The sequence below is a fragment of the Vipera ursinii genome (genome assembly GCF_947247035.1).
Source record: "Vipera ursinii genome assembly, chromosome: 5".
Taxonomy (NCBI): Eukaryota; Metazoa; Chordata; class Lepidosauria; order Squamata; family Viperidae; genus Vipera; species Vipera ursinii.
Genome location: NC_139518.1, coordinates 70987269 through 71013261, shown reverse-complemented (window position 1 = coordinate 71013261; position 25993 = coordinate 70987269). Strand labels below are relative to the sequence as shown.

Below are 25993 nucleotides of genomic sequence, written 5' to 3'. Positions count from 1 at the left end.
TGTAATCAACTTTTCTGTTTTATTTACCTTCAAACACCATACACTTAAATGTAAAAAATTTATTCAATCTAATCCAATATGTGATCACAAGTTGTACCAACAGAAACATTAAACAGCACAACAGAGATAATGGTTTTGCTATTGAATTAAAAATAATTCCACATTATTCACAGTACAATTGAATCAGAAGATACAGACTAGTTTCTGAAGTTTAACCACAGAACAAATTTCAAATTCACACACTGCACCAGGTGATATTATGAGAGTATGTTATTTGTTTTTTTAAAAAATCCAGCAGGTAACAAAGGGCTAGTGCATATACCAGAAATAACACTCACAAGACTTTTCCTCAAAAGAATTTTACAAAGTATTTATAGCACTGAAGATCCTTGAAGAAATCCAGCAGTTTGCAAATACATCTCTCTCTCTCATTGTAATTCCAGAGTCCAACTGAATTTAAACTTGTAATTCTTCTCAGTAGTTAGAAGATACAACTAGTATTCTATACGTTATATTTCTTCACATACTTTAATAGTGGAATACTAGTTGGCATAATATACATTTTATACATTTTTAAAATATTACATTTCTATAGTTAAAATAATGTTCACTTCAGAAAATCGTACTTTGTTAACATACATTATTGCAAACCAACATGAAGCCCATTTTGTCTGTTTAATTGCTGATGAACTATTTACCAATTCTTAAAAAGAATAAGTTCCTATCTTACACTGTTGAATCTAGCATTATCTAATTCTCTAATACTGTTGACACAAATGCCACCAGTAAACCCAGGAAATGTTTACATAGATAAATATGATTTCACACTTCTTTTGTCGAGAAAAAGGTCGCTCAAGTATCATTCCTAAATCTCAACTCTTATGTTCTAAAAAACCCATTTTGTTTACTAGAATAGGGCTTCTCTCTGTGCGTATGTAGTACCAATACTCCAAGTATTTGCTGGGAGGTTCCATCAAAATCAAAGACACTTAGAAAATGTATTCTCAAAACAAAAGCAATAAAGTGCCAGATGTCATAGGAGTAAAATATTAAAAAAACCTTCTATTTAAAAAAGCCCTACTAGTAAATACAATTTGTATTATGTTTATAATTTCCTGAATACTTTTGGAAGTATAGGCAGAATACTTCTACATATATAACTGCATGTTATCAGTACTGGTTTTGAATCTTACTTTTATATTTATCTTGAACTAGTAATATCCATAATTTGACTGGGATTCCATAGTACACTGGTACAAAGCAATAACTCCAATATTGCAACTTGGTTACAAGCAGATAATTATTCACTTTTTTCATTTCACAGCAGGCAAATAAGAGTCAATTATATGTAGTACAACTTACAATGGAAGGACGAAAGGTAAACCATTGGATGAAACTTTTAAATAAAAAAACATACATTAATATTCCAAGTGCTTATTAAGAACAGGCATCTTCAGTTTTTAACATTCTAGACATGTTGGCTATTTTAACAGGTAGCTGTTGACTAGCAAAGAATTATGAATTTACTGCAGTGAGCATAAAAAGATATTTCAATACAGTCTGCACATAATTTATTAACTTCATGTTTGGCTGTTTCAGAAAACGCCCCCAAAAGGCAATATATCCCCACAGGAAATGGATTCAGATATCTCCTGCCACAAAGAAAAACAAATTACATTCTTAAGCTTAACAACTACGTAGAATTCACCTGTACATTATATAGTCTTTTATTAGTCTATGTGGAAAGGGGAGAGATACAAAATGCAGCAGCATCTCATCCAATCTCTTCTCCTGTAGCTAATTGTTGCAGAATATAGGAAATGAGATTGTAAGAGTCTGACAGGCATACTGGTCGTCATTTATGCACCTTCTTGCTCAGGGTAGTTTAAAATTTTCCGATGAGCTTGTCGCAAATATTGCTGCTGTTTGAAGTAGACTTTGAAAGCTCCTTTTATAGCAACAAAAGCAATTCCACCCTAAAAATAAAAGGGAACAATTATTCAAAGCCTATCAGAGAAATTCAATATCTTTTTTTAATGTGGCTTTTTATACACATTTGTAATGTGCCTTGAGGTTAGGTTAATTAAAGCAATTTTATATAAATACTGGAGACATGCTATTCCCTGTTATAATGTTATTCTGAAATGTTTCTTTTATAAAAAATATTTCATGCTGACTTTACACATTATTTTGGTTGGGTTTTTCTTAATTCATTCAATGGGAGGGAGGTGTCTTTGTCCTTGTCACCTCATCCGTTTATTGAATACCTTCATCCTCTGTCAAATGTCATCTCTTCCATTTTGATCTGTTTGTAATACTCTGCTCCCAAATTCTTTGTGGGCGTGCCTGCCCTCTGGAATCAGCTCCCTGTTGAGCTCCGGATGGCTCCCGACCTTCCCTCCTTCCGCCGCGACCTGAAGACTTGGCTATTTGAACTTGCCGGCCTGGACTGAGGGACTGGGATTTTAGATCTTAAATTTTAAAAATTTTAAATTTTTGAATGTGTTTTATTGTTTAGGGCTATTGGTTTAATTTCATTTTAATTTTTGTATATTATGTGTTGTTCATAGTGTTTAATTGCCCTGTACACCGCCCCGAGTCCCTTGGGAGAGGGGCGGTATATAAATCCAAATAATAAATAAATAATAAATAAATTAGTTTTCTAAACACTCAATAGTCAACCTTAAATCTAAACATTGGCTTTTTGCCTTAATCTTGGATTCAGTCCAATCTTCCTGCACTTACCTTCTATGCTCTCCAGGGCCTTGTCTCCCCACTAATGTCAGATTTTATACCCCAAAAGCTCTGTCACTGCTTGCCCTTCAATTCTTTCCTTTGTTGCCTTCTCAATGATGCAATTCATTTTATACTCCCTTAATCCCCATCTTTTGGGTTAGGTTTTTGACAAAATTCTTCAGCAGTTGTCCTCCCTGTTTCTCAGTGGCAAGTGTTGCATTTCTCCATATCATATCATCAAATTCCATGTGTGTCAAGCTACTAACAGCACCATGGAAGCAAGATTCAGTCTAATCTATAAGGTTTAATGACAGGAAGGGATTAGATCACAGAATTCTGGAAACCAAATAAAAAAAACCTGTGTTCTTAATTTATTAGTCTGTACTTAAGTTCTACATGTGTTACCCAAATTTCTTTCTCATACATTCTTTAACTGATGGACTGAGGCTTCGTTGAATAGACAGGATGAAATATCCATTTGTTCCTTATTTGCCATGTTTTCAGTAACATATTTCATTCCCAATTCTCTTATAGTATATACTTGCATTTAAAGCTCCCCCTTTTCAGTAGTAATAAAATTTTAATTACCTTACATAACATTTGGATGTCATATTTCTAATTAACTCATGTAACCTTGATATCCATAGTTAGCTAGCTTCTATTCAGCCTTGATTAATTCACTGATGAAAAGCAATTATGTAAAAGAATAACTTTTGAATACTGTGACTTAAGTGATAACAAGCAGCGTAAAAGCTGTTGTAAATTTACGCATTTGTATAAAGTATTTTGAATCTTGAGGACACATAGTTACAGCCACTATGAACCAGAAGACACTACCTGTGAATCTCAGCCTTAGTTCTAGATGTCAAACTGTCTAAACTGTCTTTCCTATCTATTGTTTAGTTGAAACAATGAACTAGGAGTAAGGAACTGGATCTAGTTCAGTGTTTCCCAATTTTGGCAAATTGAAGGACAGTGGAACTCAACTTCCAGAATTCTCAGTAATTGTCCATATACCTGAAATGGCTAACGTTGGGAAACCATGATCCAGTACAAGGAGCTAGGGTTCCCTATCCAATAACATCAGCAGGTTAAATAAGGTGGATCTGGAAACCTGGATACTTATTTTTACCCCCTCCATCTTATTTACAAAATATCTACCCCATATTTATTCACCCTACCGCTTACAAGTACATATCCCTATATAATCTAAAACAGCTACCAATAACATCCAAGTAAAACTCTCTCAAAAATTAAAATTGCAACACAAAAGCCATTATCAAAATCAGTTAAGAATCACTTGTGTTCATCTGCCATTGCACAAGAATGTAGTCATTACTAGCCACCTCCTGCATCTGGATTAGGGAACTGCCAGCCTCTTCTTGCTCACTGAACGTAACAGAGGTGTGGGGACAGGTAAGTTCAATTGCTGGGAAAGAACTTTGATGGAAGACCTCTGGACCATATCAAATGCATGGTCTGAAAAATCCTTCATTCCTGCAATAAATCATGTCATTACACAATTACAGGACTTCTAGGTACGACTGAAAATCAGCTCTGAATAAGGGAAGTCTGAGACTTTACAAAGTTTCAGTATGGACTTATGAAATTATTGATTAGTCTTGTGAAAGGGCACTTTTTAACATGAGGAAATTGCACAACAGATTATATCTCAAAATACTATATGGTGGATGCACAAAACTACAAAGGTATTATATTTGACAGGAATAGGAAACCAGCTATTTAAACCAGCTAGAGTGTTTGTGAAATAGCAATTGTGTTTTATTAAATGATTTAAAGCTATGTGAACCCAGCCTATTATACTCAGGGCTTTTTTTCTCATAGAACGCTCAGAACGGAGTTCCGGCACCTTTTTTGGATGGAACCTTGTAGGGTAGGCAAGGTGGGTTGTATGACATGTGTGAGTTCCGGCACCTTTTTCTTTTACAAAAAAAGCACTGATTATACTTGTATGCAAAATTTGGTTAAATGGTATGTTTCAGAAGAATTCTAAATGAACAAAAGTTGACACAACCTCTACATGATTTCTATGACTTGGAATGTATTTTTAATATTTACATACAGTTCTTTAATGTTTTAAAATGAGAATTTAGATATTTATTATACAGAATGTTATTTAGCAGAAGGAATAAAAAACATTTATGTAAAGAGATGACAAATGGTTAGAAATGTTTCTATAATCTTGCAGGTTTACTTCTACAAAGAAACTTCATCTTACCAAAATTGTCCTTTGAAGATTAGAATTAACACTGCTGAACATCAATTTTCCCACTATTGTGGCAATTGTGGGAAAGACAAGAGCTCCACACAGGATACGAGTAGCGGAGACATGATCTGCTAAAGGGTTAGCCTCAGCTGGAATACGAGGAACAGGACATCCAATCCCTGAAGAAAAATGCCATTGTTAGCTAAATATTAGGATATATACATTACACATTTCTATGCAACAAACTTTTCAATGCAGTATTTTAATTTTCTTCACATTCAGAATTCTGCACAATACATTTTTTGCACTAAATTCCATTAAACAATCTATGATTTTTAATAATGCTATATAAAATAAGTTTGATTTTTATATTTTGATTTTGTTTCATCATACCTTGTCAATTGAGATAGAATTCAACCAGAATCAGCAAAAAATGTGCTAGACAGGCTTTTCCTTAAGGTAGGAGAAATGTGGTATACTATTTCATTGTTTCTTGCTGAAACCAAGCCTAGCCTAGATACTAAAATTTTGTAGCATTACCTGGAAATATGCTGTTCAGAATCTGCAGTTTGTTAGAGTACTTTCGCCACAATCGAAGCACATAGTCTTCCCAGCGGATCATCTTTCCTAATATAAGCATAACTGGGATGGTGGGAAGTCCAATTAAAAGGAATAATGGATCTGCTCTCTCCATGACATCAAGGCCCTCTTTATGACCCACAACCTACCAAAACAAAACTACACATTACTACATTACTATTACAAGCATTTTTGTTAACAGATAATCATTTTATAAAGGATTACTCACAGAATCTTTATCAAGTGTGTTATTAACCCGATTCAGCCCTTTTCAATTATGCAAGAACAATATTTTAAGCTGAACAAATCTTTTTTTCCCGTATATTTTATTGATCTTTTAAAACATAAATCATTTAACAGTTGGTAAACAGTGTGTTTGCTGGGTTTAATAATAATAATAATAATTTTATTTATATACCGCCCTTCTCCCGAAGGACTCAGGGCGGTGAACAGGGCAAATGTATAAAAATACAAAAGTTAAAAGGAATTAAACATAATGCCCAAGCTAAAAACAGTAAATACAAATATTAAGAACAATAAAAACCCAACCCATCCCCCATCAGGCCAAGCCGGCTTGTTCAAATAAATACGTTTTTTTTTAAAAAAAATTTTTAATTCCATTTATATCCTGCCCTTCTCCAAAGACTCAGGGCGGCTTACAAGCTTAGCAGTAGCCTTCATTCTATGTACTGTATATGCCTGCTTATTAGGGCTTTCACACACACCCAAGCAGCATTATTACAAAGTCAGCTTATTGCCCCCAACAATCTGGGTCCTCATTTTACCTACCTCGGAAGGATGGAAGGCTGAGTCAACCTTGAGCTTGGTGGGATGCGAACCTGCACTAATTGCAGGCAGCTGGTGTTACTTAAGGAGGCATTAGCCCACTGCTCCACCAAGGCTCATTAGCCCACTGCTCCACCAAGGCTTTTCAGATCGCATCGGAAGGAGCAAAGGTCGGGCGCCGTCCGGAGCTCGACCGGCAACCGATTCCATAACTCCGGGGCACCCACAGAGAAGGACCTCCCCCTGGGGGCCACCAAACGACATTCTCTGATCGGTGGCACCCTGAGGAGGCCCTCTCTGTGGGAACGCACGGGGCGGAGGGAAGTTGATGCTGACAGCAGGTGCTCCCTAAGGTTTACATTTGTAAAGAAAAATCATTAATAATTGGTTTCTATAATCCATAATCCACATATTACATTTAGTTGATTTCCCCTTTTCCCCAAAATGTCTTTTTTGCAAATCTTGAATACAGTTATTATTCTGATAAATAACAGTTACATATGATTTTTTCCAATATTGCTAGAAATAATAATCACATCAATATAATATTTCTTTTCTATGTAATCATTCTGGTTGCCTCATCTTATATCCTATTACAGTCCTTATTATAAGATTTGTTTCTCCTGTAAAGTTCAAAGTATTCTTTGCTGGTTAAGATTTTCTCAACAGTTAATTACATTTAAAGATTTAAATCCATTTTTCCCATATAAACCATCTCAAAACTTTTACATTTCTTAGGTAAAAACAGTAAACAAAAGGAAAAGAGAGCAAGAGTAAAGAAACATAAAAAGTAAAATACTACTTAAAGTATATATTCCTCCTAAGCAAATATATATTCATTCCCAAAATTTCTTATTCTTTTTAACCATAATTAAAAATATATTTAATCTTTAAATATTCCATTTAATGTGTCTAGTCATCTAATCCTTTTACTCCTATTTAAAACATTTTTTCTTTTTTATACATTATAATTTCCCTAAATTCAAACACATTTAATTATCTAAAACATTTCCTTCATCTAAGCCATTTCAACAATATTATATTGCTTATATCAAGAAATAAAATAAAAAAGGAAAAGAAAACATACAGTATTATTTAAGGAATTCATCCCTCTTAGAATGACCTATGTATTCAAAATCTTTTCTATTCTCTCTGGTAGATCCCATCATCTATCTTCTTAATTTTCACTTTAATCATTTTCCTTTGACCAGTATCTTCCTTGATCAATGTGTTTTGCTGAATCAAAAAGTTTTTCCATATGTTCATGACTGTTGCTGTAGGTATAAGAAGTAAATTGAATAAAGTCTTTCTATGTTTCTTGAAAATCTTTTTTCTTTTTCTCCTTGCTTTTCTTATCACTTCCTTTCTCTCTGATGTTTTCAACATCTCTACATTCCATTTTATCCAATCTGGTTTTTTGTCCTCAGATTTATTTTGTAGTCTTAAGGGATGAGTTGTTTTTTCCATTTCTTGTAAATTTTTTTCCACTAGGATTAAATCATCTTCTCTATTTTCAATTTTATGTCCACTTATTTGTTTTGTCTGCTCCTTCTCTGTTTTTATTTCCTGGAAGTTTTTTTGTTGTAGAGTTAACTTAGAAATAGATTGATTTATATTTTCAAATTTATTTTGGATTTCTTTGTGATTTGACCTTAGTGTTATTTGAATTAATTGCAGTATACTATATATCTCCTCCTGAGAGGTAGTTATAATTTCTTGGTGTGTTCTGTCTACATGTCTGATCCATGAAGGCCAAAAGTTGAAGTTTTCCTTCTTATCTGCAAATAGCTTTAGAGTCCTGGTTAATCCAAAGAGTTCAAAAAAGATTTTTTACCCTAAAGTTTATAATTCTCTCTTTGTCTGTAGCCCAGGTTATTTTATTTTTATTTTTTGGTCACAGCTGTTCTTTGTTATTAAAGCTTTGAAGGTTACAAACACAGATTAGCTTTTGCCAGGTTTTGGCAAGTTCTCTATGGAATCATAGCTGTCATAATCTTCATCCACCACTAGGTGTCAGCATCTATTTATTTTTCAATATGAACAATGATCTTTAAAATGAGAGTCTTAACCATTGAAGCATTTTAAACTTGTTGGAAGTTAAATTTTAGCTTTCAAGTTTATAAATTTATTTCACTACCATATATTTGGATCCTTCATGGAAATTTTAATTCGCCGCTTCTGTTAGTATAAGGGTGGGGTGGCAGAAGTCCCCCTCCTTCACTTACGGAGTATTTTGCTTCTTGGGGATCTTTTCCAGAAAATTAAGTGTAGAATAGAAAAGGGAAAATCAGATTCCTCACCCAGTTTCAAGCACGCTGTTTACTGTTGTGCTGGTTAGTTCTTTTGGACTTCGGTTGCAAGTAGCTTGGGTTGATTGGTAAAATACAGCCTTTCTCCTGTCAGGTTAGGCGGCTTTCCCCAAGATGAACGGAATGACCGCCGTCATTCCAGAGTTGCCGGGGCACACTTCTTTTTTCGCCGCCTCTCTGGGGCGGCTTGGGCCTATTAGGGTCTCCAGGCAGGATGAAAATTAGCTGCGAGGTGCAGCGGTCCGCAAGCCCGCGACCAGTCGCTACCGTGCAGGACCTGAAGTCTAAGCTGAACAAATCTATTTAGAAAATATTGCAGAAGAGCTGGAAAATACCAAATCACTTCCAGGGAATTTAAGAAGCATTATACTACACTACTGTACTGGGACAGGAAGCCTTTCCTCTACAGAGAAAATGACCGTAGCTAGTAAGAGACTAGGAAAAGAAAAACTGGAAACTGATGGTTGGATAAAATTTAACACCATTTAAGACTAATATCTATTTTTATTATTTGTAAATTATTTCTTTTGATATCATTTTCAAATCTATTGCAACATGATCTTAATAAGTTATGTTGGAATCATAAAATTTTTTTTTAAATAGTATCTTTATTAGATTTCAACATCAAACATTAATATACAAACTAACACAAAGGGTAAAGAGAAAGTGAATAACAAAATAAATTAAAAGTGACAAAAATATACACCAGTGCTAGATTTGTCAACCAAAATATACCCTGTGATAACCAGCCTGGTATCTGAATCTTATCCATCTAGATAAGTATTTAAGGCATTAAAAATGGAAAATGCTCAATAAGTCTGAATCTGTTTTAGTTGTAGAGTTCTGCTCTTAGTAGGAAAATTTTAAGGACATTAGCTATGTGAAGAGGCTGGATTGTATTTGCTTGGAATCTCTAATTACAAATGCCTTCACGTTTAATAAACCTGAATTACAAAGCCTTCATATATGGTAATATAAAATTTCCCTATGTCAAGCTTGACTCCTAGTAACCACACGAACATGTCCATGTTGTTTCTTAACAACAGTATAGAGAAGTTTGACATTGCCTTCTTTTAGTACTGCTTTTTAGAGGGCCAGACAATGGAATGGCTCTCAAATGTATTTATGGTGGTCTCTTATTTCTGTAGGTGGTCTCATATCCAGAAATGAACTTTTTTTTGAGATCAGTCAAGAGCAGTGAGACTTTGCCACTTCCATTGTCACAAATGTCTTTACCAGTTGCTGAAGAAATCAAAGTAATACAGGTAGTACTCAACTTATGGGACTGGATTTCTGGTTCATAAGCCACTGCATTTAAGTTGAGGCATTCACATGACCAGACCCAATTTTACATCATTTTTTATGGCAGTCATTAAGCAAAACATTATGGTTGATAAGCAATATATAATTGTGAAACCATTCTTCTGAATGCATGTTTTTTGCTTGAAACTGGCAAAAAATATTACAAAATGCATTCATTTATCTGTGAGATACAACATCTTGGTTGTAAAGATGAGCCAACTGCAAAGTGCCCAAAATACAGTCATGTAACTATGGGAAGATAGTGTGTGGCATGATGTTTTATAATGGCCAGAAGTGCTTTATGAACCAAAAAACACATTTCAGGCCTGTCAATATTTTGAATGATTGTTACTTGACCAATTGTAAATTGAAGACTACCTGTAGAATCATAATGTCAAATATAAGGCAGCTAAAAAGGAACAAAACCCCACATGGATGAAGTAAACATAATCTGGATCTAGGTGTAGTAAATTGGGTTTTCCAATCCTTAGAATTCTCTTTCCTATCCACCCTGAAGGGCTTCTTCAGCAAATCTCCAGTTTCCAGCTCAATTACAGTAATTTAACATTTAAAACATTATCTCAACCTGCATCACTGTTACAGCTCCATAAGTGACAGCTGTCCAGTAGATAGAGCCCACCATTATTCCAGCTGCAGCAAATGGACAGGCTTTTGAGATAAGACGATCTGCTAAGTCCAAGACATAAACAACTGGACCTATAATGTAAAGAAGAAATGAGGGTCTGTAGCAAAAATCAGAGTATACAGCAGAGAAGCAACTGGCAAATGAAAATTATGTTTTATTAGTAAATTTTATAATTGTATAAAATTGTTTATTTCTGTAGAAATATAATATATTCAGATGTCTAATCTATTATTGTGCCTTTCTAAGTATATCTGTAACACAGATTTAATCCAAAAATGAGAGAAATAGCTCTAGCCTTTTTATTAAGTTGAATGGGTCACTATAAAACAGGGGTGTCAAACTGGCAGCCTGTGGGCTGGATGCGCCACGCGCAGGCCATGCCCACCCCTGCTTCACAAAGGTAAAAAAAGTCACAATACTTCATGCTACATCATGTGATGCAATCGAGTTTGACACCTGTGCTATAAAATATATTTAGAATAGGTTTTATTTAAGGCAGTAAAATTTAGAAATCCCATTTATCCCATTTATATCCCACCCTTCTCCTAAGACTCAGGGTGGCTTACACTCTAAGAAGCACAAATCAATGTGCTTAGCAATAGCCTTCATTCTATGTATATGCCTGCTTATTAGGGCTTTCGCCCCCCCCACAATCTGGGTCCTCATTTTACCTACCTCAGAAGGATAGAAGGCTGAGTCAACCTTGAGCCTGGTGGGACTCGAACCTGCACTAATTGCAGGCAGCTGGTGTTACTTAAGGAGGTGTTACTTAAGGAGGCATTAGCCCACAGCTCCACGAAGGCTATGTACTATGCTATGTACTATATATAGGTAAAGATATAAATGTACTGATTTTAAAAAGTAAAGACTGTATGAAAATAGATTGGTCATATAATGTATTTTTTGCAGTCTGACTTTTCTGTAGAAAACCTCAGCATTTTATTCAGTTGCATTTTGAGTAAACCAATCTAACATACAACTTGCCTTAATGTGCAAAATAGAGCTCATTTATTTTTTATTTTGTAGCATTCCTTAGACATGGAAACTGGCTGTGATCTGAGCCAGTTATTGTTTTTAACCCTAAATTGGAAAGTTAAAAGAAAACTACCTACCAACTTGCATGTGACAAGTCTAATAAATTATTATGCATAACCTTTAATGAAGAGAACTTCCTGCAATGGGTTGATTTGGGATGGATTAATTTGGGATAATAATGATAATGAAGTAAATTGCAAAAGGCAGTTCTACTTGGAACAGCTTACATCCTGCAACTATACCTTTTACACTATCAAACAACAATATCTGCCTATCCCAGATCTTGGGGAAATATTCGAGGGGTGAATAAAAATACCAAATCCAGTCGAAATATCTGGCTAACAGTGTGACCAACCATAATAATTTTACATGTATTAAAATTGGCAGATTTCTGTGTGATATTTTCTTCAGTATAATTGCATATTAAGCAAGCAAAATGATTTATAAGCAAACACATATAATACTGATATGGACTAGAAACAGATATCGCTATCTCTGAACTTCTATACTTTAGACGTTTATACCATATCTACTTTATTACCTATTGTCTAATAATCATTCTTCCCTGATGTCATAAACCACACTGATGTTCTCATGTAGGCTAAAAAAAAGATTTAAGTGTTAATGGAAAACCTAAACCTTCCCACACCATATCCAAATTTTCAAATATAGGAGATTCGCAGTTAAAATCTTGGAGGACAAACCTGTTTCACTCAATATGTGCGTCTTACCTAGCTTTGGAAATACTATCAAGTATTCTGCATTGCACTGTGGACAGGCAACTCGAGCTGTACTGTTCCCTCTTTGTTTTTCATCCACCCAACGCTGCAGACATGTTTGGTGAACCCATTTTGTAGAGCCTCTACATCTGCATGGTCTCACCCATTCTGCTGTTCTGTCATCCTCATCAGTAGCAAAACAAACCCAGCAACTCCTGTAATTCAAACACAAGTCTTGTCTTTGTTACAATTACAAACAAGAGCAAAATATCCTCATTCGCCTCTACACTTTCTTCTTTAAAAAAGCCACCAACCAAAGTTTAACCTAGAAGCATTTTTAATGTTCTATTTGTCAAAGAACACAATAAAAATTTCAAACAAATCATATTTGAATAGTATTTGGAAAGTTCCAACAAGAACCTTCATCGACTATTACTTCTTCTTTGGCAGAATCAATCTACTACAGCAAGGTTCTTCAAACTTGGCCCATTTAAGACTTGTGGACTTCAATTCCCAGAATTCCTCAGCCAGGCACGCTGGCTGAAGAATTCTGGGAGTTGAAGTCCACAAGTCTTAAATGGGCCAAGTCTGAAGACCCCTGTACTACAGGATGAGTGGCTCTTCACTGACGTTATGGACTGTGATGTTTATAACATTCAGGTTACATCCACCCGACCCACCAGAGAGGCAGGGAATGTTGTAAGTCTTCTTTCCTTCTCAATGGTGTTACCCTCCCTTTGGAACATCATCAATGTAAAGATTAGACTGCTCCCACTTTGACACTCTTTCGCAAGACCCTGAAGACCTAGTTTTGCCAATAGACCAGAATGGGATGGATCCCATCAAGTGGCTTGTTTGATTGCTTGTTGCTGCAGGGAGGGGTGAGAGTGGAGGGTTTTTGTTTTTACCCTTTTATATTGGGTTTTTTATTATTTGTAAGCCACTTCAAGTCACTGAAAGTGAGTGGGTAGTCATATAAATTCTACAGTAAATAAAAAATAAATAATAGTGCAACAAAAGTAATGCAACAGTATTGCCTGCAAATACTTTTTTCAGCATCTGCCATTGACTCCCTTCCTGACTGTAAATTAATGGCCATGCAGGTAATCCTTGGCTTACGATCGTTTAACAATGCTCTGGGATTACTGTGAGTATGGAATGGGTGCTTTGCGACCCATAAGGCACTTCACAAAACATTGCACTACCAACCCCATGTAACATGACCACAATCTGAGTATATTTATTTATTTATTTATTTATTTATTTATTTTATTACATTTATATACCGCCCTTTCCCTGAGGACTCAGGGCGGTTTACAGGGAGTTAAAAAACCAGCAATACAAAAGTTAAAACCCATTTAAAAAAGATTAAACTAACCCTGTGCAATTAAAACCCCGATTAAAATAAATTACTCCTCAGCCTGGGCCCGAGAGCTCAAAGAGCCAGGTCTTCAGGCCCCGGCGGAATGAACGGAGGTCGGGGGCAGTCCTCAGCTCCACCGGCAGCTGGTTCCAGAGGGCAGGCGCCCCCACTGAGAAGGCCCTATCCCTGGGTGTCACCCGCCGGCAATCTCTTACCGGTGGGACCCTGAGCAGACCCTCCCTGTGGGAGCGCACTGGGCGAAGGGCATTTGATGCCGGCAGCAGGTGTTCCCTCAAATATGGCAACCTGTTCACACTTTCAACTGGTTCTAAGCACCCTGCAATGCCATTTGCAGTCTTCTGTGCTCACTTTCCCAGAAGGTCAATGGGGAAGCCAGCAGGAAAGGTTGCAAGCTGATGGCACCTGCCATGAAGCTGAGATTCCATCCTGGCAGCTTTTTGAAAGCAACAGCTGGCTCCTGGGAGAAAATTTCAACTGGGAGGGAATCTCAGGTCTACGTGGAACTGAGATTCTGTCCCTCCTGCAGGTAGCCTTTTGAGAGCAAGAGAGTTGCTTGCTGAGGAAAGGGGAACTCCTCTGGCAGGCTGCAGAAATGGAGGTTTAATCGCAAAGATCTGGTGTCTGTTCCTGCAGACTTTGAGCAGAATTCCCTTTCATGCATGGAAGGGAGTTGAACTTGGCAGGCAACTTTTTTCTCTATCTGCATAACAACTCCGGAGATCATTTAACAAGTGCAACTGGAAGCACCAGGATTGTGGTTATTGAATAAAGCAGTCAGATGGGCATTTCACTTAGATTGCTATGCTCAACGATGAAGATTCTGGTTCCACTTTTCGTTGTAAGTCAAGTACTAACTGTAGTTTGAAAAGGTAGCCAGGAAATGGACTGAGTTGCTCTTCATGCAGTCATTTAGCACAGGGATTCCCTAACCCCCGGTCTTTGGACCAGTACCGAGCCACAGCATGCCAGCAACCGGTCTGCACAAACAAGCAAAGCCCTGTCCATGGGATTCAGGCAGCACACAAAACCACGCCCCCTCCAGTCAGCGAAAAAACCTCTCCACAGAACCAGTCCCTGGTGCCCAAAAGGTTGGGGACTTCTGATTTAACAAGACTGTAGGACATATGAAGCATTGATTGCTCTAGGGAATGACATTCATCAGAATATTATCTTCCTATATTTTTAGAGCTCTTGGCAATATTCAGTACCATCAACTATTATGTCTTCCTGGATCCCCTAAAACAGGGGTGTCAAACTCAATTTCATTGAGGGCCACATCAGCATTGTGGTTGCCCTCGGGGGGGGGCAGGTGGGTGTGGCCAGGGTGGGCATGGCCTACTGGGTGGGCGTGGCTGGAGTGCATATGGCCTACTGGGTGGGCATAGCCAGCTCTACATCATTGGCATCAAGGGTGCCTATGGGGGCCTGGGAAGGACTGGGACAGATCTGGGGGTCTCTGGCAAAAGGAGGGTCTCTGGGCCAGGGCCAAGGCAGCAGGGGCCGTTCCCTCACTGTTTCCAGGATGGCTTCGGGGGCCACACGAAACCACTTCGCGGGTCGGATCCGGGCCCCGGGCCTTGTGTTTGACAAGTCTGCCCTAAAAGAAAGAGGGTTGGATATTGTTTTATAATGGTTCCAATCTTATCAGAGTGGGCATTTCCCACCAGTAACTGTGAAAGAGAAATAGTTGAGCCCATGATTCAACAATGCAAGATACCATATGACATGACTTCCTTCTTCCCTCTATACTATTTAACATCTGTGTGAAATTCGTCAAACAAAGATTTGGGATGAGATATCATTAGTACATGGATAATACTATACAACAAATAATACTCAGTTGTGCATTGCCACTCCAGGCTAAATTGGATATGGTGTGGAAATCCTGATTTTATGTTTAAGGTTGGAAAGGACCAGATGGGGCAAAATCTTGCCTGGTGCACATGGACATAACTTCTGAGGATCTAAGATATTATGCTATCTGCCTTCTAGAAATGCTGAGTAGAGAACATTGAATAGGGCACTAAAGAATACCCAGTGACACTTGGGTAAGATGAATATAAGTAAGCAGCTGGAAAGCATCTCTGATTCTTCGAGTAATTTATCAGTTTCAATTTAATAATACATTTAAGTTTATTAAATTTTAACATAAATTGCTCTGAAACTCAAATCCACTGTTTAGTAACAGCTTTAACCTTGTCAAATTCTAAGAATAATAGATGTTTGGGTGAGAGGCAGATTACTTATTATGCTCATCCATCTCTTAAACCAATAATTGTCAATTGATATTAATGAGAGGAGCCAAGCTAAACCCTATCTGAACAAATAAAATGACTAGCCAAACATTGGCTTCAATTCTGAATAGCTTGGCTCTAGTCTCAAGATTGTATTAGGAACATATCCAGGCTTTTTAAAAAACGCATAAGAAATCTTATTGTGCTTTTTGAAGTTGGCATAAGCACTTAAGGGCACACCATACAATAACTGTGTATCTAATTCTGCAGTAAATCGTTTGATGGCAACAAGAATAACGTTGCTTCCATGCATTTAATGAAGTCTTGTAAAAGTGCTGTGACAGGACTTCTTTTGTGTTCCAGAAAAGGCATAATAAACATAAGCACTTTTCTTTTAAAAGCCTGAAAAAGAACTTAAGATAATTAAAAAAATAACTCGCTCTATGTCATAGTTGTCTATATGTCACCTTTCATTTCTGGAACTGTTGGAAAACAACATGATTTCTGTTTTTTGATACATGTAATAAGTAATTTATAGTATTTTTAAAAAGCACCTTTGATTTAATATTTGTATTAAGGACAAATTTAGGTTGGAGGGCATAATACAGGGATATGGATTCAACGATGGATATCTTGTTCTAGCTGTAAGAGGAAGTGATAACTGATAATTACATACAGCTTTAGTTCTTTATTTTATTCTTGCACAGAGGGAAAATATAACAGGACCTCGAAATTTTAACCAAAATACTATGAAAAATGTCCTACATAATGCAAATATTTAATTAAAAAAATAATCCCACAAAACAAAATACTGCTGTAAATTTTGCTCCGCGAGCTACATTGGTTACCAGTTGTCTTCCGGGTGAGGTTCAAGGTCTTAGTGATGGTTTTTAAGTCCCTACATGGCATGGGTCCGGAATACCTCGGGGACCACCTGCTGCCGGCGTCAACTCCCCTCCGCCCTGTGCGTTCCCACAGAGAGGGCCTCCTCAGGGTGCCTCCAGTCAGAGAATGCCGGCTGGTGGCCCCCAGGGGGAGGGCCTTCTCTGTGGGCGCCCCGGCTTTGTGGAATCAACTGCCGGTGGAGCTCCGGATGGCACCGGATCTCCGCTCCTTCCGGCGCGGGTTAAAGACCCACCTGTTTGAACAAGCTGGCCTGGCCTGATGGGGAGTTAATTTGGGTTTTAAATATTTGTATATTTTATTGTTTTATCTTGGGCATTAATTTAATTCTATTTTAACTTTTGTAGTTTTGTATTTTTATCATATGCCCTGTTCACCGCCCTGAGTCCCTCGGGAGAAGGGCGGTATAAAAATTTAATAAAACTAATAAACTAAACTAAATGCTATTATAAAAATATATGTTAAACAAAATAGGAATGCAAAATACATTTAAGAACATAATTTTAAAAATTATAAATTATTCTAATCTAGGAATAAAAGAACATATTCATTATTTTTTAGCTTAATAACTCAAGTCATATTAAGTCAGATGGTTACTTCATATAAAATGAAGGAATGAAAAACACATACTGGAATATTCTTGAAGCAACTCAACAGACTAAAAGAGTTAATGTTCCTTTGAATGAGAGCAAAAATAAAAAAATCAGTGGATCATTATATGTACTTACCAAATACCGGTAAGCTTTTCAAATAAGTTTAAATAATATATACAACATCACAATGGATGAATTGCAAAAGAATTGTATAATTACTTTTATAGTCTTAAACCTTCAGCACAATACGAATACTATAATGGTAAAGGATTGCTTTCTGTCAAAAGATTTATTTGTTATTGATATAGGAGAAAGCTAAATAAAACCGATGACATAAGAATCTTAGCTCTTGCCAAATTTTTCATTTTCTTGTACTGAATAAAACATTACTTTTAGCTAGCATGGAATAGGACAGCAACCTAAAATAGAAACAGTTTGCTATGTCAAACAAAATAGTCTAAAAATCAGCCCGTGGTCCTTACTATCTCTAAAGAAAAATACAATACCTTTCCCAAATCTTTCATGTTTTAAAGATTTTGGATATTGTTTATTGTATTGGCATTAGAAAAAACAAATTTTAAAAAATTCTATGTAACATATCTATTGCTTATTACACAAAATAAAACTTATTATACAAAAGATAACTTTTTCCATTCTTTTTCACATACATATCACTCAAAGATATTTCACTGAATGATAATAAACTTCCAGAAGTGGTCTATGATTCTTTCTTCCAATCAATGTTTGTAAAAGACAAATTGTATTATTTTCTAGTATGGCAGAGTATTCTATGCTACAAAGTTGGCTATTACTTGTGTTCAAATTTTACAGAAAGAGATTTATAGAAATCCAAGAGTCAGACTCACACTTTTCAGCTAGTATGAGATTACACTGACAATTTTGTTAGCCCTGTGAGTGATTAGTTAGGATAAAACAAGAATATACACATAGTCTTTTTGCAAGTCTAACAGCCATTTTTGAGATGTCAACACAATTAATACCTTTGGTTTTTATGCTAGATGAGGAAAGAATAGATTTATACAGTTCATAGCATTTCTATGCAGGATGTAACAATCCAAACTATATTGTTGGACATAAGTTTATTTCTTATTTTTATCTTTATTATTCTTATTTTATCAAAAAAAACTCAAGGCAATGAACACACATAATACTCCCTTCCTCCCTCTATTTTCCCACCACAGCAATCCAGCAACCCTGTCAGACAGATTGGGCTGAGAGAGAATGATTGACCCAAACCCTTTCAACTGGCTTACATGCTTAAAGATTTTTATTTATTTTTTATTTTAATTCCATTTATATCCCGCCCTTCTCCGAAGACTCAGGGCGGCTTACAAGCTTAGCAGTAGCCTTCATTCTATGTATATGCCTGCTTATTAGAGCTTTCACACACACCCCAAGCGGCATTATTACAAAGTCAGCTTAATTGCCCCCAACAATCTGGGTCCTCATTTTACCTACCTCGGAAGGATGGAAGGCTGAGTCAACCTGAGTCAAAGAGGGACTAGAAGTCACAATCTCCTGGTTGCCAGCTTGGTGCCTTAATCACTACACCAAACTAGCTTTCTTTTGAAGACAAAGAGTTTACTTTTCCCTTTTTAAAATAGGCAAATAACAAAATCATAACACAAAAGCCTCAGAAGCACTCAATGTATGTTAACTAAAGCAAGAAATTTCAAATCTTTCAACTGTTATAATTTTTTGTGAATTTTGAACACTGACACATTTGTATTTGACCGTCTTCTACATCCTAGTTGTTCTAACTAAAAATAAAACTAGACTGTAAGGAAGAACAAATGTACCGTATCTAAAAATAGTTGCAACATTTTAATGCGGCAGGATTTCAGTATATCTGAAATTAAACTTCTCACTATTTTTAGGGTACATTCAAAACAGTAGAACACATATCTTGGGTTTTAAGAGTAGGATGAAAGCTTTAAACTGAAGCACAGTTGGTACAAGGCACTTTTTTGTTCAGTATGAAGATATTAAAAAGATCCTGTTCAACATATTTAATTATATTTTAATCAATAAGATAGTAAACTTCAATGTTTGGAATTGAAAAGCCATTATGTGAACAATGTTAAGCAGCAATTTAAGCACTTAATCTCAATTCTATTTAAAGATTCTGCAAAGCTTCCTACAGTAGCACTAAACTAAAATGTGCTTTGTCATTCTCTGTCAGTAACACTAATCAGCCATTCTTCGTAAGTACGTATCATGGTTATTAATTTACCTTGCCAGTAACTTCACAGAAAGGTGAAGATAAAATGCCTTCTTAAATTAATCCTGCTTTGGGGAAGGTGATCTTCTCTTAATAAACATGTGAACAAAGATTCTAAATACTATTGACAACAACGTCTTGTTTCACCTGTTATGTAAAAAGCTTAGAACATTTATTTTCTTTTTCAGAACAGACAGCAATGTGCTTCTGTATCTAAAATAATCATATTCTGAAAACTGAATTTTGTGTGTTTACATATGGAAACCATGTAGCATTTGGAATAGTTTTTCTTGTACGTCCATTTTTCAAAATAATTACCATATTTAAAGAACAAGAAAGGGTTTCAAAATTATCTTTGTATGGAGTACAATAGTTATGTGATAATTAGCTTTCAAAATAATGTACAGTTGAAAATAGCATCTTAACATCCATGTAAGCACATTAAAAAGTATATACAACCCACTAGCCCTGAATTCTAAATCGAAGTCAGTATGTTTTTAGCTCTGTTATGTAATACTGTGAAAATACTAGAAAGTACTGCTCAGCCTCTGCAAACATTGACAGAAACAGATGAAGAATGATTTTTACTGTTGATAGCAGAGAATGACAAAGCACATTTAATATACTGCTGCTATAGGAAGAAATTTTATAGAATCAAATAAAGCTCAAGTGGCTGCAAATGTGTACCTGCTACACATTATGACTTTCTCTAGGGAAAACATGCAGCTTTTAAAATTCACATAACTGGGAAGGAAGAGTGCAACAATAGAGCAGTCAGAAACCTTTTGAATGCCACCCAATGGCCTCTCCCATTGAATGCACTGGGTAATGTTTTGTCTTCACAACCTCTGGCTAGTATCTTTCTTTTTTTTGGCTTCTTCTGTCACACCAAATTTGATCCCATGACGTTCTGTTTTCAGGCAGTTATCCCTTCTGGATGACAGAAGAGTTCTAAGCCTTTTTACATAATATCCCAAAATTCCTTTGGGGTGAAAAAGTGCAAAGGCAAAAATATGCAGAGCATTTTTTTGGGAATCTTTTCTATTTAATTTACCAATAGTGACCATAGGACACGTCTGCATTTTATTTTGTTATGTGCCTGTATGTTTTTGGCAGCATTCTGTGCCATTCCCCATATGGACACAATAGGGTTTTATTCTGATCTTTTTTGGTCCGCTCCCAACTGGATCTAATCTAATCTAATCTAGTCTAATCTATTTTCAAGTTTTATCTTTTGGGGGGGGGGAGAGAGATGACTTCTAACTTTGGTCCTGTTTTGTTTTTCAAAAACAAACAAGAGACCCAAACCCCTTTGTGTAATTTCTTCCATGTTTTGCTGGGTTGGGAAAAAATAAAGACACATATATAGTTTGATTGGCTATGTGCCATCAAGTTGGTGTCAACTCTTGGCATCCACATAAATTTTCTCCATGAGGATTGGTGCTTAAACTGGCACTTCAGAACATTTGCCCAGAGATCTAGATCTTCATATAATATATCCAAAGTATGATAATTTAAGCCAGGTCATTTATGCTTTAAGAGAGAAATCTGGGCTGTTTCATGATCCTTTTTAAAAAAAATTGACTTTCCACAATACTATCAGGTTTTTTTCCCCAAACACCAGATTTCAAAAGTATCAATACTTCCTACCCTGCTTCTTTAAAATCTACCTTTCATTTTCATAAGATGTCAAAGGGAATACCAATGCCTGCACTATTCTGATCTTTGTAGAAGAGAAACAACACAGCATTCAAATATTATTGCCAAGACCTTCACGACTACTTTAAGTGTGTAAGTGTGCACGCACACGTATACATACATATATGGTACTATAATGCTATTACAATATCAATGCAAAACAGTAACATAAAATTGTTCTGCAAACATAGCCTACCTAACATTAGAATGATTATTGGCTCAAAAATGGGTCTAGTGTTGTCCTATGTTTTTGCAAGTGACTCAAGGATTAATGGAAATTATCCACCTTGAATGTCATATGGGAAAAAAAGATATCAATCACCATAATAAAAACATAGTATGTGTTATATCCCAAAGACACTGTGTGAATTGAAGCTGTTTTCATCTAGTTCAGGGGTGCCGGCAATGGCAAAAAAGTCACGATACGTTGCGACACGTCACAAGAAGTTGCAAGTTTGACACCACTGATCTAGTTTGTCTACTGATGAGACACAAATTCTTATGAAGCATCTGAATGACAAATGAAAGATTTTGAGAATTGGAGAATTGGAGAGTGATGACACTGCTCTTATTAATAAAATTGACTAAATATTGGTTCATGTTTTAAAATTTAGTTCTACACATTTAGAAATGTTAGATTCTATTAGATCTTGAGAATCATGGGGCACAATATTAAACTAGAAATCTCGTATCGTGATTTGTCACAAAATTAAGTGGTGACCTTCAACCAACTATTTATCCCTAGATTTACTTCATGTGATTGTTTGGAAAGTAAAGTAGAATGTGACAAACTCAAAACCATGAGACCTGAAGGAAACGTTCCATATCAAAATATTAAATATTTCAGAATGTGACAAATCTTTTAATTATTGTAATAACGGGTATATTGCTTATTGTAAGTCAGCACATTAAATAACAGCCATTTAGACACTCCCCCCTCAAAATCTAACCTTGTCCAATTAGAGTTTTTTAGGATATCTGATACTATTTAATGCAACATCATGGCTGGAAATGTAACTTTCAGGATTTTTGTATACTTCTATCAATAAATAGTAAAAAATATACCTTCAGATTATACATTTTCTATCACGACTTTAAATAGGGAATAACATTAGAAGTGCAAAACAGTATTATTGAAAGCCTCACAGTATTACTATATATTCATGCTCTCTTTAACAAGCAGTTTATGGTGCCAATTTATATTATAAAGAAATTATTGTGATTTGTCCAATTTTGACTATAAAAGACTCCTATAATGTAAATAACTGTAAAATAACTGTACAATTCTGTTTACTTACTTTTGGTTTAATGTCATTGTTTATTTTCCCAACATACTGCCATAAAAAAACCATATTTTAAAACAAACATAATTTGGTTATTTATTTTTATAATCAAAGACCAAAATGAACTAGAAACTACACATCCGTTTTCACATATATTTTGTAGAAGTAATATAGAAATGATTTGGCACAGCTTTCAATATATTTTTTTTAAAATTCCAAATCTAGTCTATGCTACACCTGCTCATTAGGGTAAAAAAGCCACTGAATTTAATATAGGATTTAATACAGTATCTGAGTAGAGCCTTAGATTTCAGCAGTTATTGCACATACTTTACCTTTCCCTGCTAAAACTTTTTTTTTTAAAAAAACACACATTACTATTATTAAAAATGATACACCATCCTTAAACTACATTTACAACTGAACATTTATCTTGCTCCCATAGTAGCCAAGCAGGAGCTATCCATAGGACATGAGCGTCCATAGGATATGTTCATAGAATATGAGCGCAATTATGTTTCTGCTCATATTCCCTAATATTGAGATTTCTGTTTGATCTTGATACAGTCAACATAATTAATAGCCACTAATAGCTTTATCTGCAATGAATTTGACTAATTTCATTTTTAAAAATGACTCAGGTTTGCTGACATCATCCAATTATGTAACTTACTTACAATCATTTAATATAAAGGTCTATATTATATTAAAATGATACTTATACATCATTTTAAATGGTATATTTTAAATAAAACCGAGAGATAAATTTAATGATGATTTAATCTTTTTAATTGTTTTTAACTTTTGTACTGGTTTGGTTTTATATACCCTGTAAACCGCCCTGAGTCCTTTGGGAAAGGGCAGTATATAAATCTAATAAAATAAAATAAAATAAAATAAATAAAACAATCAAAACTGCCATACAGAGATGAGTGATGGTCCACCAACACAGGATGGAAAGATTGTTCATCAACTCAGAAACCACATGTTATAATGTTATTATTCCAAATCAATCCACTGCTGGAAAAAGGACTCTTGATTTGAAGGTTAGGCACTATAATCAGTCATGCTGGTGCACTGTGGGTAGGTAAATGTTCTTCTTAATTTCCCAGTATGACACAGAGTGACTGACACATAGTCATCTTGCTATCTCCCATACCTGAGGTCTAGAACCTGGGTCTACCCACTTTTAATCCAGGACTACATCACACTGATTCTCAATTATACATCAATCCCTCAAAAGTATTGTCCTAGATTTTGTAAAATTTATATATTACTTTGGAACATAGGATTCTCTCTCCTATTACAGTTGATCCTACTGGAAGAGATTTCTAAATAACAAGGTTCTAAAGCAATGAAATATCAAAAGCATGAAGATCATAGTTCTTTGGTCTATTGCAATGATATCCTTTCTGATCAAGAGATATTATTTTTTATACATTAGAGATAAATGGGGAAGCCACCACAAAATTTGCCCCATGGCAATGACATGTTAAATAGACTAATAGAAGAGCCAGATATCTAATATAACTTCATAGAATTGACACAATCATCTGGTGCATTATGTTAACCATACTGATTTTGTGCAATTCCACAAAATCCCACTGGCACAAAGGTTTTGTATATGCAATCAATCCTAGATAGAAAATTTATCTCATTATATAATTCATTCTAACCTGAATTCATTTGTGTAGAGGGGGAAAGCCTTATCAGGTTCTTAGTATTTTAGTTCTGATAAGGATAACCTTATCAGATAATACTGTGCCCATTTCTCAGCATGTAGCTTCTCTTCCCATTATAGTACTATAGTACTTCCCATTATAGTACCACAAGCTTGATTCCTTCATTAAACCTGGTGTAAAGAAATTCCACACAGATTGACTTAACATTCATTTGTTTTGCATCTCTTTGTGCTAACCTCATGCCCAGGCCTACAGCTATGCTGTAATAAACCTAAATCTGTAATTGCTATAATTGCAGTATTTGCAACCCAAATCTTTTTTTGCAGTGATCCCAAAACAAACAAGATCCTGCTTGTTTGTATCATCATATTAAGCCTCTGAGGCAATCAGTGCTGAAGGATAATGGCAAAAAGAAGGCTCCTATTCAATAGAGCAGGGGTAGGCAACCTCGGCTCTTTTATGACTCGTGGACTTCAACTCCCAGAATTCCTGAGCTGACTCAGGAATTCTGGGAGTTGAAGTCCACGAGTCATAAAAGAGCCGAGGTTGCCTACCCCTGCAATAGAGTATCCAAATTCAGTTCCATTCCACTAACTTTCTTATTCACCTCTCTGGGACATTTTTTTTTTAAAAAAAAGCTAAACGGAGGGCAAACAGTTATTAGTATATTATATAAATTTATTCAGAATATATAAAGGTATATCATAAAGGCATTAATATTGCAACTTTAAGCTCTTTACTTCGCATAATATCAACTCAATTACAACTGGAGTATACGCTCTCAGCCAGGGGTCTTCAAACTTGGCCCTTTTATGACTCGTGGACTTCAACTCCCAGAATTCCTCAGCCAGCAAAGCTGGCTGAGGAATTCTGGGAGTTGACGTCCACGAGTCATAAAAGGGCCAAGTTTGAAGACCCCTGCTCTCAGCGGAGAGGGGTGAATAATGTCTCGAGATGTCATGAATTTTCCTCTCTTTTCTTCTCTTTTCCTCCCTTCCCTCGCCTCCTCCTCCCTAAACAGCAGCCCTCTTATTTCGGCGGGGCCCCATTTTATCCCAGCGGCGTCTCAGTCTTTCCTGCATCTCTATGGTCGCCGCTTTCCCTCCCTCGCGGTCGGCTCCGTGTGTCTCTGCCCCTTGACGCACCTGAGCAGGTCACGCCGACTCACCCGTTACTCGCCCACCCCACCCCACCCCCCAACTTTACTCCGGCTCTCCTACCTGTCCAGGGTCTGCGGCACCGCTAAGCCCGTCTGCTCCGACATCCTCCCCGGGGACTCGGCTAAAACAGGCGCCAGCAACCGCTCTAAGAAAGCAAGGCCCAGAGCCTGCCAGGAGGGAGGGGACAAAAAAAAAACACACAACAACAACAACAACAACAACCCGGAGCGCGCGGACGCTTCGCTCGCGGCGACCAAAGGACGCCGCTGAGGAAAGGTGCCACTCACACCTGGTAAGCGGCGACAACGGCAGAGCGCGTGCGCGCGCGCGCGAGCGAGAGAGAGCGAGCGCGAGAGAAAACGAAGAAGCGAAAGAGGGGGGAGGGAAAGGGGGAGAAGCAAGGCCGCGGCCTCCAAACGGCGAAAGACGAGAGGGCGGAGCGAGAGTTACTGCGCACGCGCCGGTTCTTACCTCA

General features: G+C 36.4%; 1 protein-coding gene across 1 annotated transcript; it reads right to left on the bottom strand.

Moving 5' to 3' along the window:
• Nucleotides 1-25798, bottom strand: MARCHF5 (membrane associated ring-CH-type finger 5). The gene is made up of 6 exons (XM_083363858.1): nt 25579-25798; nt 12352-12554; nt 10526-10656; nt 5504-5687; nt 4976-5142; nt 1-1976 (listed from the first exon to the last, which is right to left on the bottom strand). The coding sequence occupies exons 1-6, from the start codon at nt 25620-25622 to the stop codon at nt 1860-1862; spliced, it is 846 nt and encodes a 281-aa protein (XP_083219984.1). The 5' UTR covers nt 25623-25798; the 3' UTR covers nt 1-1859.
• Between the last annotated feature and the right edge of the window lie 195 nt (nt 25799-25993).

Excerpts from the sequence above, each read along its gene's own strand:
- MARCHF5 (XM_083363858.1), bottom strand. The coding sequence starts at position 25,622 with ATGTCGGAGCAGACGGGCTTAGCGGTGCCGCAGACCCTGGACAG. Across the intron at positions 12,555-25,578 it reads GTGCCGCAGACCCTGGACAG|GAGTTGCTGGGTTTGTTTTG; the intron begins GTAGGAGAGCCG and ends TTTGAATTACAG. Across the intron at positions 5,143-5,503 it reads TCTGAACAGCATATTTCCAG|GGATTGGATGTCCTGTTCCT; the intron begins GTAATGCTACAA and ends ATTTTTCTTCAG.